The sequence below is a fragment of the Antechinus flavipes genome, chromosome 1 (assembly GCF_016432865.1).
Source record: "Antechinus flavipes isolate AdamAnt ecotype Samford, QLD, Australia chromosome 1, AdamAnt_v2, whole genome shotgun sequence".
NCBI classification, from domain to species: Eukaryota; Metazoa; Chordata; class Mammalia; order Dasyuromorphia; family Dasyuridae; genus Antechinus; species Antechinus flavipes.
In genome coordinates, this window is record NC_067398.1 from 324955472 (window position 1) to 324971340 (window position 15869).

The 15869-nt window shown below is 35.1% G+C and overlaps 1 protein-coding gene across 1 annotated transcript in view; it reads left to right on the forward strand.

Annotated features, from left to right (window-relative positions):
* COL15A1 (collagen type XV alpha 1 chain) overlaps positions 1-15869 on the forward strand; it is a 196182-nt gene that overhangs the window by 83279 nt on the left and 97034 nt on the right. Inside the window, exons 6-8 of the mRNA XM_051966718.1 lie at positions 3232-3613; positions 6027-6136; positions 9096-9233. Of these exons, the coding sequence (XP_051822678.1) occupies positions 3232-3613; positions 6027-6136; positions 9096-9233 (630 nt within the window). The remainder of the gene's footprint in view (positions 1-3231; positions 3614-6026; positions 6137-9095; positions 9234-15869) is intronic.

The window sequence follows — 15869 nt, forward strand, 5'->3', positions numbered from 1 at the left end:
TTTGATGATGATAAGAAGGATAAAAAGAGAGGAAAGAAATTCATATCAGAAGGGTTCAATCTTCTCACCTGTCCCAAATGGGGACTTGGAAACATATGGATATTGAGGGGATTTTCTAGTTCAATATAAATATGAGAATCCATGAAACAATTTCTATAAATAAAGGATCCACTTTGTAGCAGGAGCTCTAATAATACAGATACACAATGATAAATAAAACAGAATTAGATTATGTCTCCTGAGTTTAATTGGGCCTGCTTGAGACAAGACCATAAGGTCATCCTAGGTCAAAACGTGACAGATAAACCAACAAATATGCTCAGTGCTTCATGTACCTTTGTCCAAAACAAGAGAAGAAGAAAAGGGCATTGCTACCACCTGCTGTTCTGAAATTCTATTGTCTGACCACAATCTGTTGTTCTATTTCTCTGACTTTCTCACATGCATTAAACTTATTGTTTAACCTAATTGTGATTTTTAGTCTCTTTTCCCATTTCTTTTCTTTTAGCTCATCTTTCCCACTTTGGCTTCATTTCCAAGCTTTGTGCCATGATTTGCCATTTTCATGTTTCATGTAGCTATTAACCTATAATTAATTGTTTCCTTGTCTTCCCCTTCCTTTCATCCTTTCCTATCTTCCACCTGTCAACAATTATTCTTGGGTAATGAATCATCTGATTTCTTTATTTCTGCTCTAGGGTTACTTACCCTCACTGAAGAAAGTATTGGTCTTTTCATGGCTTCCATAAGATTCCTTCCCTTTGCTCCATGATGACAAAATCAGTGTTTTCAGGGTTTTAGTGAAAGCTTGGGTAATGGAGAAACTAGGGAAAGAGAAGGGAGGAAGGATAGACAGACAGACAGGTAAACAGAGAGAGAGATTTATATGACATTGTTAGATGGTTTGTAGATACTGGGTTGAAATAAAGGGATCTTCATTGTTAATGAGTTGAGATGAAGTAGTTTCATAGATATTGGTTGGGTTGAGATGAAGTAGCTTTCCCATCATGGTAGTATTTGGTTCCATTCTTTGATTTCTCGTGTGAGTTATGTATGGCTCCTTGTGGTTTGCTGCATGGAAATATGTTGGGTGGGGTGGCTATGAAGTTGAGTCTGTTTGGCCTTTAGAAGAGTGTAAATCTCCAGTGAGAGTTTGCTGGTTTCAGAAGGATAGGGAAAGTGGTTCTGGGGTAAAATGGGAAATGCTCCAGAGTTTAGTAGATTACAGCAGGAATTTCCTCATAAGAAAATTGACCCAAGTCCTTTTTGGCTAGTGGCTACATGAGAAATGTTTTCTAAGGCATTTCCTTTTCTCTGTTTTAGAGAACAGAAACACAGGAGAAAAGTTAAGTTTGGCATATGGTTCCAATGAGGACAAAGTCTCTTGTGCAGGAGAGGAGAGAGATGATGGGAGGGAGAGAAAACTCAGAGAATACATATATGTATATATATGCATATATATACATATATGTGTCTGTACATTATTTTGCATGTGTTTGTGTGTGGAAATTGAAGGTAGTATTGGCAGAAAAAGCATTGAAATATTGGAGGATCAAGAAAGGCTTCATTTAGATGAATATTAGGGGAAAGAAGGGATTTTAAGAGGCAAAGATGAAGGGAGTACATTCCAAGCATCCCAAACAGTCACAACAAAGATGCAGAGATAGGAAGTTGGAGATGTATGTGAAGACTGCATATGAGTATAATGGTCAGATCATTTAACTGGAATAGAAGCAGAATAATTTATTATGAGGACAAAAAGATATTTTAGAGATTGTGATTGTGAACCCAGATTGTAATGGGTTTTAAAAAGGAAACAGGAAGTTATATTTTATCCTAGAGATGAGAAAGACACTAGAATTAATTGAATGGAGGAGTGACATGGTCAGACCTTCTCTTAAGGAAAATTACTTTGACAGAGGATTGATTAGAGTGGAAAGAAATGAATTGGAAAAAAACAATTTGGAGTGTACTGCAGTAGTCCCAGGCAAGTGGTGAGAAACTGAAGCAAAGGATGGTTTTATGAATCATGAAAAGAAGTTAAATATAGGAGTATGCTAAAGTGGATCTTACTGGCTCTCAGTAGCTGATTGTTAAATTTTCAGCGTGAACATTTATGCCACAGAAATAGACTACAATGCTACAAACTGGGGGTTGATTTATTGATTATCTAGACTTAGGAAAATGATTGAGAAAATGTTAATAATGTAGATTATACAAAGAGTGTGCCATGTTTTTGGACAGCTGATTGTTAAACATGTGCTAGCACAATCTTAGATGTGAGAGATGTTGTGGAAATATAAACCATGATATTTAGCAACTGTTTGGTCAAGTGGGGATGAAGGAGTTAAAGGTGAAGGATAATATTGAAGTTACAACTTTACTTATGCCATTGTGTTCTGTCACCATTTTGGCAGTGGGTCACTCTACAAACATTTGTTAAAAGGTATTCCTAAAGAGATAGGGGAGATGATTGGATCTGTGCTTTCAGTGGTATAGGGACATTTAAGATAAAGAATCTCCTCTTGATAAAATAATTATTTAATAATAATAAATATATGTTACATTTCTATAAGTGACAGGTAGGTGATACAGTGAATACACCAACCCTAGAATCAAGAGAACCTAAATTCAAATCTAGTCTCAGACATTTATTAGCTATGTAACCCTGGGGAAATCGCTTAACTCTTTTTACCTTGGTTTCCTAATACGTAAACTGAACCGAAGGAGGAAATGGCAAACCACTCCAGTATCTTTGCCAAGAAATCCTCAAATAGGGTCATAGAAAGAGACACAACTGAAATGACTCAACAGCAAGACATTTCTCTCATTGATGTCTCACAATTTATAAAGCACATTCCTACACATTGTTTCATAGAATAAGGTAGATGAATCTGGCACTGCCTCACTTTATTGCCAAAGATGCCAGCTGGTTCTAAATATTAACTTTATTGCCAGACAGTCTTTACAGTGGTAAATAGGGCATTAACAATCATTTTATATTAAAAAGAGCAGATTCTTAAGTGAGGCTCTTTAAAAAAAATCATCTCTTTTCAATTATTATAGGTCTTCATAAAAATCTCTTTTCTGATATTCCCCCATTTAAGGTGAACAAACTTGTTACTCTTGGCTTAATTGGCACTTTGTGGATGTATTTTTCCCCAAACTATTCAAGTATTTACTTTGCTTATTGCTAAGAAAATAATTGTAGTTTTTTTTTTTTTTTTTTAGCCCGAAGAAACCAAAGTAGAGCCAGTAGAAGCACCTCCAACGACACCATCTGAGTCTAAGGAAATGGAGCTCTCAGGTGATGCTGAGAGTGAAGATAGTCCTGAGGCTGAGGATAGCCCTAAGGGTGAGGATATCTCAAAGGCTGAGGATATACCTACAACTAAGGATAACCCTACAGCTGAGAGTACTCCTACAACTGAGAATATCCCTACGACTAAGGATAGCCCTACGACTACGGATAGCCCTACGACTGAGAATATCCCTACGACTAAGGATAGCCCTACGACTGAGGATAGCTCTATGACTGAAGATAGCCCTACGACTGAGGATAGCCAAGAGCTCACCAATGCCATGCACACAGATTCCAGCAACTCAGAACAAGGCCAGTTCCTTATTTTATACTCTGTGGCTTGCTCTTGTTAGGAAGAATTCTTCCCAGTGACAAATAGAAATCTAGTGGTATTTATGTTACAGTTACTCAAACTCATCAGATGGGCCTCTTTTAGATGGTAATTACAGGATTTGTAATTAAGTAATTTGTAATTATTTATGTGATTAAAATTATTACTTGTGATATTATTGATTTTTAATTAATTGTGAGAATTTGAAACTGGAAGAGGCTTTAGAGATCATCTAATCTAGCCCCATCATTTTACAAATGATGAAACTCAATCTCTGAGAGAAGAACTGATTTGTTCAAGGTTTTGGCCTGTGACCCAATCCTGAAATCCCCGCACTTCCCTAGAGATAGAATATTTTGAACTGAAATTGGAATTTAATGCAAGAAGTCTATAGGAATAGAAAGTAGAGACCAAAAAAAAAAGCATAAGACCAAAGATATGGTCGTCTGAGGCCATCTAGTCTAATCCCTCCATTTTTCAGAAGAGAAAATTGAGCCCCCAAGGATGTTAAATGATTTGTCCAAGACCACACAAGAATACAGTTGTGAAGAGAAAATATATTTGGAAACATTTCAATAAAACCATAGCTAAGGAAATCTTTTAAAGCCATTCCCCAATACTTACAGATTAAAGTTTATACTCTTGGCCTGTTCTTCAAGACTCTTTACTTTCTGGCCTGTATCTATCTTTCCAGGCTTTTCTTATCTAACCCCTGCTTTCCCCAAGCATGTAGGAACAAGCTGCTTGCTAGATGGAGTAATAGATACAGCCATGGACTTGGAGTCTGAAGACATAAGTTTAAATTCCATTTCAGAAACTGGAGTAATTCTGGACAAGTCACTTGAGACTCCCTAAGCTGTAAAATAGAGATACTAATAAAGTCTACCTTACAGGGTTGTTGTGAAGATCATATGAGTTAACACAGGCTAAGTGCTTAGCAACCCTTATAATACTATAATAATTTTTACAAGATGTCTCTAGAGTCTTAGAGAAGTATTAAGCTATTAGTTACTAGGCTAGAAGCTTAAAATTTCACTAAGACATATATTATACAATGCTCATAATACTATAAGGATAATTAGTGTTTATACAACATATCTCCAAAGTCTTAGTGAAATTTTAAGCTAGTATTTATTAATCTATAAACTTTTGTATTAAAACTTCATTAAAACTTTTATATGCTATACATCCCTGATGATATTATAGTATTAATAACTAATATTTGCACAAGGTGTCTCTAAAATCTTAGTAGAATTTTAATCTCTTTGTATTTTTATTTATTTTTAATATATAAATATAAAATATAATTTTTAAGCTATTAGTTTCTAAGCTAAAAACTAGTAGCTTAAAACTTCACTAAGATTTTTGTTAAATGATATGATTATTATATAATTGAATAAATACTTCTTATTATTTCTATCTCTGTACTTTATTTGTACTGTGTCAGTACGATCTTCCTTGATCCCCCTCACCCCAATTTCCATTTTCTCCTGGTAACAGATTATCATCCTTTGAGGTTTTATTCAAATGAAATCTACTTTATTATGAAGCTTTCTTTCACTGCTTTTTATTCCATTCCCCAATAGGAATGGATTTTTTTCTCATCCTTTTTATTGTACTTTGCATATCTGTGAGCACTTATATTCCTATCCGTATAATATTTATCTAAGCATTTCTATTCCCTTTCCCCCTAAACTCCATGCAGGAGTTTTTAATCTAATCTTTGAGGCTCAGTGTTTTATAAAGCTCAATAAATGATTGAAAACAGATTGATTTGGTGTTTCCTAGATGAGGAAAGACTTGACTCTTGTTAATGTTGATCATGTGGATTGATCTAAATTAAGGCTCTCAGATGTCAAAGTGACTGGTCATTTTGGTGAATCAGTTAAACTAATTATTTGATATTACATAATTGACAAGTTATATTTTTATGCTATGTCCTGGGAGAAGTTGGTAGCATAATTAGTGGGAGAATTATTTGCTGGAGCTGGAAGCCTGTGACCCTGGCCAAATCAGTTCTCTCTTTGGGCCTTGTTTCCATCATTTGTGGAAGGAAGCAGAGGATTGGATAAGCTCTAAAATTCCTTTTAACATCCAAATCCTGTGATTTAAACAGCAAGAATATCCTCAGAGCCCAAGTGTCGCTTTTTACTGATTAAATAAAGATTGATGAAAGAGGGAGCCAACTGGCCCCAAGCACTCCATCTATTATGGATATGAATCAAGCTAGTGGTGCACAGTGATGCTTCCAAGAAGTTTCATGGCGAACCAGTCAACTAGACTTTTTGAGCCCTGTGAGAGTATATGTGTATAAATGTATGTCCCATGTGGCATGTTGATCTCATTTTCACCTAGTCTTTATACCATAATAGACTGATCATTCCTTTAATTTAGGATCTGGTGATTCCATTCATGACACACAAGAAAAGGACAACGCTACTGACAGTGACCGAAAAGTAGAGATTGGTTCAGGAAATGAAGAACTTGAAATAAGTGGAGAAAAGGTAAGTAAATTAAATGTCAATTTAGTAGGAAACACCTCATTTGCTTATTTCAACCTTAACAGTGAGTTTTTATTAAGTGTATCATTACAAAAAATTATTTGTTCATACTTCCCTTGATAACCTATTCTAATACTTCCTCATGAGCTGGAGATGAGTCTTGTCTCAGTTCTTGAAGACTATGTTAGTGAGACACAGTCTCTGAAAAGTCCTAAGATAGAAAAATTCCAATTATGAGCCCAGTCATAGAACATATGCCAGCTCTGTGAGGGCAAGACGTGGAGGAGAGAGTGCTCATTGCCAGAAAGTTGGCCACCAGTGATCAACTTTCAGGGGGTAGTTCACATAGGGACTAGATAAAATAAAAAAAACATGATCTGTGATGATAGAGGAAGTGAGAATCCATGACAAGAAAAAAATTATCTTTGGAGGTATCAAAGAATTGCTTACAGCTTGCTCTTTCTTGTGCTTTCCTGCATTTTCTCTTCTCTCTCTCTGTCTCTTTCTGTCTCTGTCTCTCTGTCTCTCTCTGTCTCTGTCTCTCTGTCTGTCTGTCTGTATCTCTCTCTCTCTCTTTTCTCTCTCTGTTTCTATCTCTGTCTTTCTGTCTCTCTGTCTCTGTCTGTCTCTGTCTGTCTGTCTGTCTGTCTCTCTCTCTCTGTCTCTCTGTCTGTCTGTCTGTCTGTCTGTATCTCTCTCTCTCTGTCTCTTTTTTCTCTCTGTTTCTGTCTCTTTCTGTCTGTCTCTCTGTCTCTGTCTCTGTCTGTCTGTCTGTCTCTCTCTCTCTCTGTGTCTCTCTGTCTGTCTGTCTGTCTCTCTCTCTTTCTCTTTTTTCTCTCTCTGTCTATCTCTGTCTCTGTCTCTTTGTCTCTCTTTTTTTCTCTTTGTCTGTCTGTCTGTCTCTCTTCTTTCTCTCTTCACTCCCTCACCCCCTCTTTCTGGGTTGCTAAGCAGGTAATAATTTTTTTACCAGATTTGTGATTTCACTATTGTTAATTTAGCTATTGTAAAATTTATATAAATGATTAATAATTTAATTTCTGAGTATAAACTTCCCTCCATCAAAATTTTACTTTGTAATGAATTTATCATTTAATGTTGTGGATTATAGTTATCTGTATTTGTGCTTCTCTCCCTCAGTCCTCAATTCCCAACGTTTATTGGAACAAGGAACAAGGAATTATTATTATCATTTGGGTTAGAACCTATGATTCTATTGTTGTAGGTTTCCCTGAGGGAACTTCTTTTATCAATACAGACCAACTATTGTTCTTCAATTTAAGGTGGTAAAGAATTGTGTGAGTCACTGAGAGATTAGTTGATTTGCCCAGTGTCACACAGTCAGCATGCATCAAGTAGTATTTGAAGTTAGGCTCTTACTTCTGGGGCCAACTTTCTTCCTGCTATATTCCATTGATTCTCAACCAGATTAGCTCATTTTAAACAGGGCCAAGAACTTGAATCATTTACCTGATAGATTTGGCTAATCAGCTAGGCTATAATCAAAGAGCAATTGATTGCAATGAGATTTATTCAACTTGATACCACTGCTTCCTCAACAAAATAACAATTTAAAACTGTCAGTTCATGTATTCAGATTATTATAAAAGTACAAGGAGATCCATTGAATAAATATAGCCTAGTATTCCATAGCTTCATAGTTGTCCTTGACTCCAAAAACTGACAAGAAATGATCCACTTGGTGGCAATAGAAAGACTGAGTTTAAATATGTCTTGTAGTTTCCCTGTGTAGTCAAAAAAGATGATAATACCTTCTTCAAGGGGATTTATGAGAATAAAGTGAAAATAATGCTATTGTTAAAACAGAAATTGCTAGATATCCCCTAATTTTATTTCATTAACACAGTGACTGGCTCACAGTAGGTACTAAGTAAATGCTTGTTACATTTTTTCATTGAATATTATTTTGTTTTTTCCTATTACATGTAATGATAGCTTTCAACATTCATTATTGTAAGGTTTTGAGTTCTAAATTTTCTCCTTCCCTTTTTTCCCTTCCTGCTCCCCAAAATAGCAAACAATTTGATATTGGTTATATATGTATAACATGTTAAATGTTTTTATATTATATTCTATTTATATCTATATTATATAGATATTACCTATATACATCTGTATTCTATATTAGTAAAGAAAAATCAGAATAAAAGGGAAAAACCACAAGAAAAAAAGGGAAACTAATATTCTTTAAGCTACATTCAGTGTCCAAAGTAATTTCTCTTAAAGTGGATGACATTTTCTATCTCAAGTCTATTGAATTGTCTTAGATCATTGTACTGCTGATTATCCCATAATCTTGCTGTTACTATGTACAGTGTTTTTTTGGTTCTGCTTATTTCACTCAGCACCAGTTCATGAAAGTCTTTTTAGGTTTTTCTGAAATCATCCTGCTCATCATTCTTACAGAACAATAATATCCTATTACATCCATATATCATAATTTATTCAGTCATTCCTTAGTTGATGTGCATCCATTCAATTTTCAATTCCTTGTCACAAAAAAAGTTGCTGACTTTTCCTGATTTGGAATCATGGCAACTTCAGTACTTCATTGGATCTATAGTCTTGTCAATTTGGCTACTCCCTTTTACAATGTAGTTCACAATCTATCTATACATACCCATCTCATATGCTTCTTGTTTGTGCCATGTTAATCTGTAACAAAGGATCTAGATGACATGCTAAGTCCCTTGACATTGAATCAATAGCACTGGTTATTCCTTACTCTTACTATGTGATTAAACCATACTGAGCCATTCTTTCTTTTTTTTTTTTCATCAAATCTCTCCGATGACATACTTTATGTCACTTCTCCTGTGCAATTTTTTGTTTGTAACTCTTAACTTGAATTCTTCACAGATTATGATATTCCATACTTACAACCATACGGTATGGCAACACACTCAGTAAAATAAGTGATGGCAATTACTTTTTTTTTCAGGATACAACAGATGAAGAAGATTTGACAAGAACACAAGTACCTACCAGATTTCCTGGAAAAGAAGGTGAAAATAACCTTCCAACTTATGGTCCGAGTCAACCTCTGCCAACAGTACAACCTGAAAAAGATAACATCTTGGTAAGGAATATCAAAAACTTCCTTTGGCTAAAATAATGTTTACCCAAAAAAGACATATGTTCTTATCTTTCTCTGTTTTTGTCTCTCTCTGTCTCTCTTATATTCATATATAATATATATAAAGATATGTGTATATATTATATAGAAAGATATGTGTGTGTTTAGTCATTTCAGTTATATCTCCGTGTTTCAGTTCAGTCTCTTTATGACTCCATTTGGGATTTTCTTGGCAAAGGTACTGGAGTAGATTGCCATTTTCTCTTCCAGCTCATTTTACAGATGAGGAAACCGAGGCAAACAGGATTAAATGACTTGTCCAGACTAGATTTGAATTCAGGAAGATGAGTCTTCCTAACTCCAGGCCTGGTACTCTAGCCACTGCACCACCTATCTGTGCCCTCTCATTCTGTCTGTCTGTCTGTGTGTGTATGTGTGGGCAAGCCCACATGTTAGGCAGCAGTTATAGGATGGGATCAATTTTTAGTCTTTTAAAGTTTACTATCTTCATCTTGGAAAGAAAATGCAGTCAGCTACATTTTGAGACATATAACAATCAATCATTCAATCAAGACATAAACATTTCTTAAATGCCTACTATGTGCCAACCATTGTGCTAAGGGCCAGGTTACAAAAAGAGGCAAAAAACAAAAATAAACCCAGTCCCTGCCTTCAAGGAGCTCACAGTCTCGTGGAGAAGACAACTAATGAACAGATATATAGAAATGAGCTAAATATAGGATAGTTAGGAAATAATTAACCGAAGGGAAGCACTAGAATTAAGAGGATTTAAGGAAAGGCTTCCTTTAGAAGAATGGATTTTATTGGGACTTAAAGGAAGCATAAAAGCCAAGAAATGATGAGAGAGAGCACTTAACACATGGACCACAGTTAGACAAAATGGTGGAGTAGAGAAATGGAGTATCTTATCTGTGAAACAGCAGAGACCAAAGTCACTGGGTCAAAGAATGCATCATGGGGAGCAAGGGTAAAAAGACGGGAAAGGTAGGAGGGCCTATGTTATAAAAGATTTTGAACACAAAGCAGAGGATTTTATATTTGATTCTGGAGGCGTTAGGGAGGAGTTTATTGAGAAAGTGATTTCCTGGTTGGATCTATACTTTAAGAAAATTACATTAGTGACTAAATGGAGGATAAATAGGAGTGAGGGGAGATTTGAGTCAGAAAAGCCCACCAGCAGGCTAGTCTAGGAATGAAATCATGAGGGTGTGCACCAGAGTGATGGTATGTCTAAATAAAAGATGAATTCACAGATTCAAAAATCTTAAGAGTTGGAGGGTCCATTAAGGATCATTCAGACTTCTGCTGCCAGTAAAATTATGCCTATTTTGTACTTATTATTTGCTTTTATTATTTCCTTTGGAAATAGTAGGCTGTGTAGTCCTCCTTGGGCAATGCTGGTTGAACATGCCCCAAGGGTAGAAGGCTTGGGGTGCCTTCTTATACACATGATAGCTAATCAGTAACTTTTTCAAATGAACAAGTGAAGAAGTGAATGAATGACGTTAGCATTCTACACCTAAAATGAGGAAAGGAAAAAGTTCTATTAGTAGATACCTTTGAAAATCTGGGTCCTTCATTAACAGGGAACAGTTAATATTTTTGGAATTGTCACTACAGAAGTAAAAGGAAACTAATGTGACGTAAGACCCAACAGATCACATTGTTATTATTCATGGCAGTGGGGTTGAAGGAGTACCAGTGGTTCCTTCCTGTGGCCTTGTTCATTCCTATTTGTTTCTGAAGAGTTCATTACAATCTCATTGACTTGAATCATTCTCCAGTATTGCCTTTGTGCTATAAGTGGGGAGGTTTGGGAATCGTGGGCCCAGTAGGTAAGTGTGATTTATCCATGGTGACAAAACTAGTGAGGAAGAAATATAAGTGACAGACAGCCTGTGTTTCTATTTACAGCTTCCTATTTGGCTACATTCTTCTCCCTAAGGTACATACACAGAACTAAAATCCAAACACCTTTTAAATAGCTAGGTCATGGGTAGGAGAAAAAATAGAGACATTTGTCCCTTTTGGTGTTATAATCTTTCTTCTATAATTCCCCACATTTCCTTTTAGGGCATACCTGTTTTTAAAAAAAAGGTTTCCATTTATGCTTATTTAGGAGAATATTTTACTTAATTTAAATTGATCGATTAGCTAATGAGATTCGGTTTTTAAGTTTTTACTAAAGAGAATCCTTTTTTTTCCCTCAATACATTTTATTTTTCCAAATACACATAGTTTCCAACATTTATTTTTGTAAGATTTTGTATTCTAAATATTTCTTCTCCCCTCCCCAATTCAGCAAGCAATTTGATAAAGGCTAAATATGTACAATCCTTTTAAATATCTTTCCTCATTTGTTATAATGTACAAGAAAAATCAGACCAAAAAGGAAAAAAATCTATGAGAAAAAAAAAAGCAAATAAAGGTGAAAATATTGTGCTGTGATTCATATTCAATCTTCATAGTTCTGTTTCTATATATAAATGGTAATATCTATCCCAGGTCTATTGGAATTGTCTTGAATCATCATAATGTTGAGAAAAACCAAGTTAAGGAGAATACTTAAAAAAAAAAACTAAATAATTTTCATCTCAATATTCAGGTACGGGGAATAGAGTTGACCTCAGAGTTAAGATCTGGGTTCCAGTCCTGCCTCAGACACTTGTTGGCTAAATGACCCTGGCAAATAATTTTATTTTTCATTGCTATAGGCAACTCTGAGAGATCATAATCGTGCATCAGATGCAGAATTGCAGTTATAAGAAGTCCCTCAATAGAAAGAGCTTCCCATAATGATGAAATCAAAGATCCAATCTCCCTAAACAAATTCTTCATAAAATGCATTATATTCATGGACCCTGATGTTACATAACTCATGAATTTTATTTCTTAAGATAAATTCCAGATTCTTAACAAGTGCACAAGAAAAAAAAAGCTTCTGTTTAGTTTGAGCACTATGTTTTTTCAACCTGTGTTGCTTTAACATTGACTAAAAACAATATGAAAAACTATAGTTTATGGAACATTTTTTTTTGAAGTGCATAAAACTTTTATTTTTAAATAACTGCTTTTCAATTATGCAAAAGTAGCAAAGGATGCACATAAGGCTATTTAATAACGTTTCTTGGTTATGAGTTACATATTAGATTACCTTCTTCCAGCCCTTGACATACCCAAGATTATACTTTTGCTAAGCAATTTCATTGTGATATTAGGTTTTCAACTCACTTGTGTGTCAAGTACCATAAAAGGCTTTATAGTAACCAAAGTCTAATTCTGTTAGCAGGCAAATTTCCTTCAGCAGTAATGAAAAACATTAATTTACAAGGACATATTTTCTTTTATATGGCTCAAGTCCTATGAGTGGGCTGATGGAAAAGCTGATAGATCACATTAAAGTCAAGGTATGGGTGAGAATGAATACACCGAGAAAACCCAATCACTTAAGAATGAATAGAAATTCAAATGTTGCTCTTTCTGTGCCTCAATTTCTATTCTGTCTTTTTTATCCAACTAATTCTTTCCCTTCAGTATATGTAAAACTACTAAGCACTTCCTCAAATATAGAGGATTTATATCTTAAATGCAAGATACAGGAACCTGTATAAAGTAACAAAGGGTAGAGGGTAGACATTTAGGCCCAACAATATATTGATTGTTCTGTTTTGCTCAATTACACTTCTTTGTTACAAGCCAGGATTGAGGGTATTTGTGAAAAGTGGAACATAACTTCTAAGGGAGTATTACTTTAATTAATGTAAACACATAAGCATTTTAAAGGGGAAAAAGAAATTCAAGAATATGAAATTTTGAACTGGGTGTCTTTTAGACCTCTTTAAATTCAGCATGCCTAAAAGAGAACTCATCTTTCCCCAAGAGAACATCATTTCTCCCCTTTTCCTAATTTCCCTATTATTGTCAAGGGTGCCACCAGTTTCCCAGGTATTGAGGCTCAAAACCTAGTTTTCATCCTCAATTACTCACTCTCTCTCATCCCCTACATCCAAACTGTTGTGAAGGCCTGCTGGTTTTACCTTCATACCATCTCTTTGATATATCCCCTTCCCTTCTCTGACACTGCCATCATTCTACAAGCCCCCATTATCTTATATCTGGACTATTCCAATAACCTGCTGGTCCCTGTCATATGTTTTTCTTCACTTTGGGCTATTCTCCACTTAGCTGCCACAGTTTTTAAAGATTATTTTAAAGAGCAAGTCTGACTATGTACCTAATTCACTTATTCAATAAACTTCTATCTTACCCTTTTACTTCTAGGATTAAATATAACATCCTCTGTTTGGTATTCAAAGCTTTTCATAATCTACCTCATTCAATTTTCCCACTCTTCTTACACTTTTATTTTCCCCACCAAATATTCTGCAATCAAGGAACACTATTCTCCTTGCTGTTCTCTTCCAGCATTTTTATTGACTGTCCCTCATGCTTAGAATTCTCTCTTTCTGTATCTCTGCCTTCTTCCCTGTTTTCCTTCAAGACTTAGGGAAAATAATCATCTTCCATAAGAAGCATTTTCTCTACCCCCTTTGTTGATTATCTCTCATTTATCATATATATATATATATATATATATATATATATATATATATGTGTGTGTGTGTGTGTATGTATATATATATATATACATATATATATATATTTTTTAGTTGTACATGATGTTTGCATGTTGTCTTCCCAATTAGACAATGAACTCCTTGAGATCAGCAATTGTCTTTTGTCTTTCTTTGTATCCTCAGTATTTGGCAGAATGCCCAGCACATTATAGGTACATAATAAACATTTATTGGCTAAATGAGTGATTAGAGATCAACTTAAGAGCTACAGGGCCAGATTTCATCATGAACAAGGAAATGTTATAGCGTGCCTGCAGCTTTATCAAATACCAGGCTGATGGAGTTCATACCAGGAGACCATCAGAAAGAATAAAGTTAATATACTTTCTATGGTTGAGAAGTAAAGGTCCAATTCAAAGATGTTTTTTGTTGCTGTTTTTCAAGATGAAGGAATAAAATCTCTAAACATGACAAAACAGGTAACCCCCCTTCCATGGGTGACTATGGACAAGTCAACTAATCTTTCTGAAGCAAGGTTTCTTCCTTTGAAAGGTAAGGGAATATTTGGACAGCTCTTCCCAAGCCCAGTGCCTAGCATGTCATAGGTGCTTAACAAATGCTTGTTGATAGATTGACAGTACAGTTATATAAGTAACAAACTAATAAATGATCGGTGTAATATGGAATAGATCTATTGTCCATTTTCAGGGCTTAAGGCTATAAATTTGTAAGAATTATGTGGAAGATATGTGAGTTGCTCAAGAATAGAAAGGTCAGCAAAGGGATTAAGAATAGAATCCAACAAAGGGTATAAAGAATGATGCACAGGGAAATGATTCATTATTCTTTCCTGGACTTTTAAGTATTCTTATGAGTTGTCAATTATATATCATGTGAGTAAAGATGCTGGGCATCTCATTGTTCCACTCTCCCTCTTTGGATGACTAGCTATATCATCTGCCAATCCAGGGCTCATCTTTCCCAAAAATTCTTTTCTATGAATATATGGCAATCTATTGATTCTGTTATATGGATATATATTGAATATATATATATATTCAGTATATACACACACAAACACTACTTCTCACTCCAAGGTATGTAGTCATAATAGTATTGGTTATAATCAGCCAACACTCCTGAGTTATATTCTTAGGAGCTCATAGATTTTGAGCTGCAAAGAACCTAAGAGGTTCTCTAGCACTCCCATTTTCAGATCAGGAAATTCAGATCCAGAGATTAAATGGTTTTTCCAATACATACTTTTAGATGGAAGTATGTTTCCTTTTTGTCTCCTCTCTGGTCATCTGTCATCCCTTCCCTTCTTTCTCCCCCTCCCCCACTTCCTCTAAGAATCCAACCCGCAGAAACTTCTTCAGGCAAATTTAAGATTGTGAAAGAAATTGTTAGGTGTTTGTTAATCAGGGCTCCTAGGTAGCACAGTAGACCTGGAGTCATAAAGATCTAAATTCAAATTCAGCCTCAGAGAGTAACTAGCTTTGTGGCCCTAAGCAAGTCACTTGAACCTATTTGCCTCAGTTCCTCATTTGTAAAATGAGCTGGAGAAGAAAATGGCAAGCCACTTCAGTATTTCTGCTAAGAAAACCCAAATGGAGTCAAGAAAAGACAGACATGACTGAAACAACCAAAACCAAAAATCTGTAAATCAATTTTCACTGTATTCTAACCAAACAAGTATGGAATAAGATGTTCACTATAAACCTAATGAATCCTGTGAACTCAGGCTATAAATAAATATTCTGTTATTTCAACAATTTGTTATAGACAACAGTTACAGTTACTGTTTCTATCAACAATGCGATTTGCACCACTGTGTAAATCCCTTAGTGGATTGGTTATATTTCGGGGTTTTCTGCAACGCAGATACTTAGAACTGAATTCGACTAAGTTAGCATTTAACTTATAGTTAGCATTTATATATATATAGTTATATATAGCATTTAACATATAGTAGAAATTTAATAAATGCTAGTTGACTGATTAATATATTCTTTCCACAGCCACAATTCTCTTTTAGAGA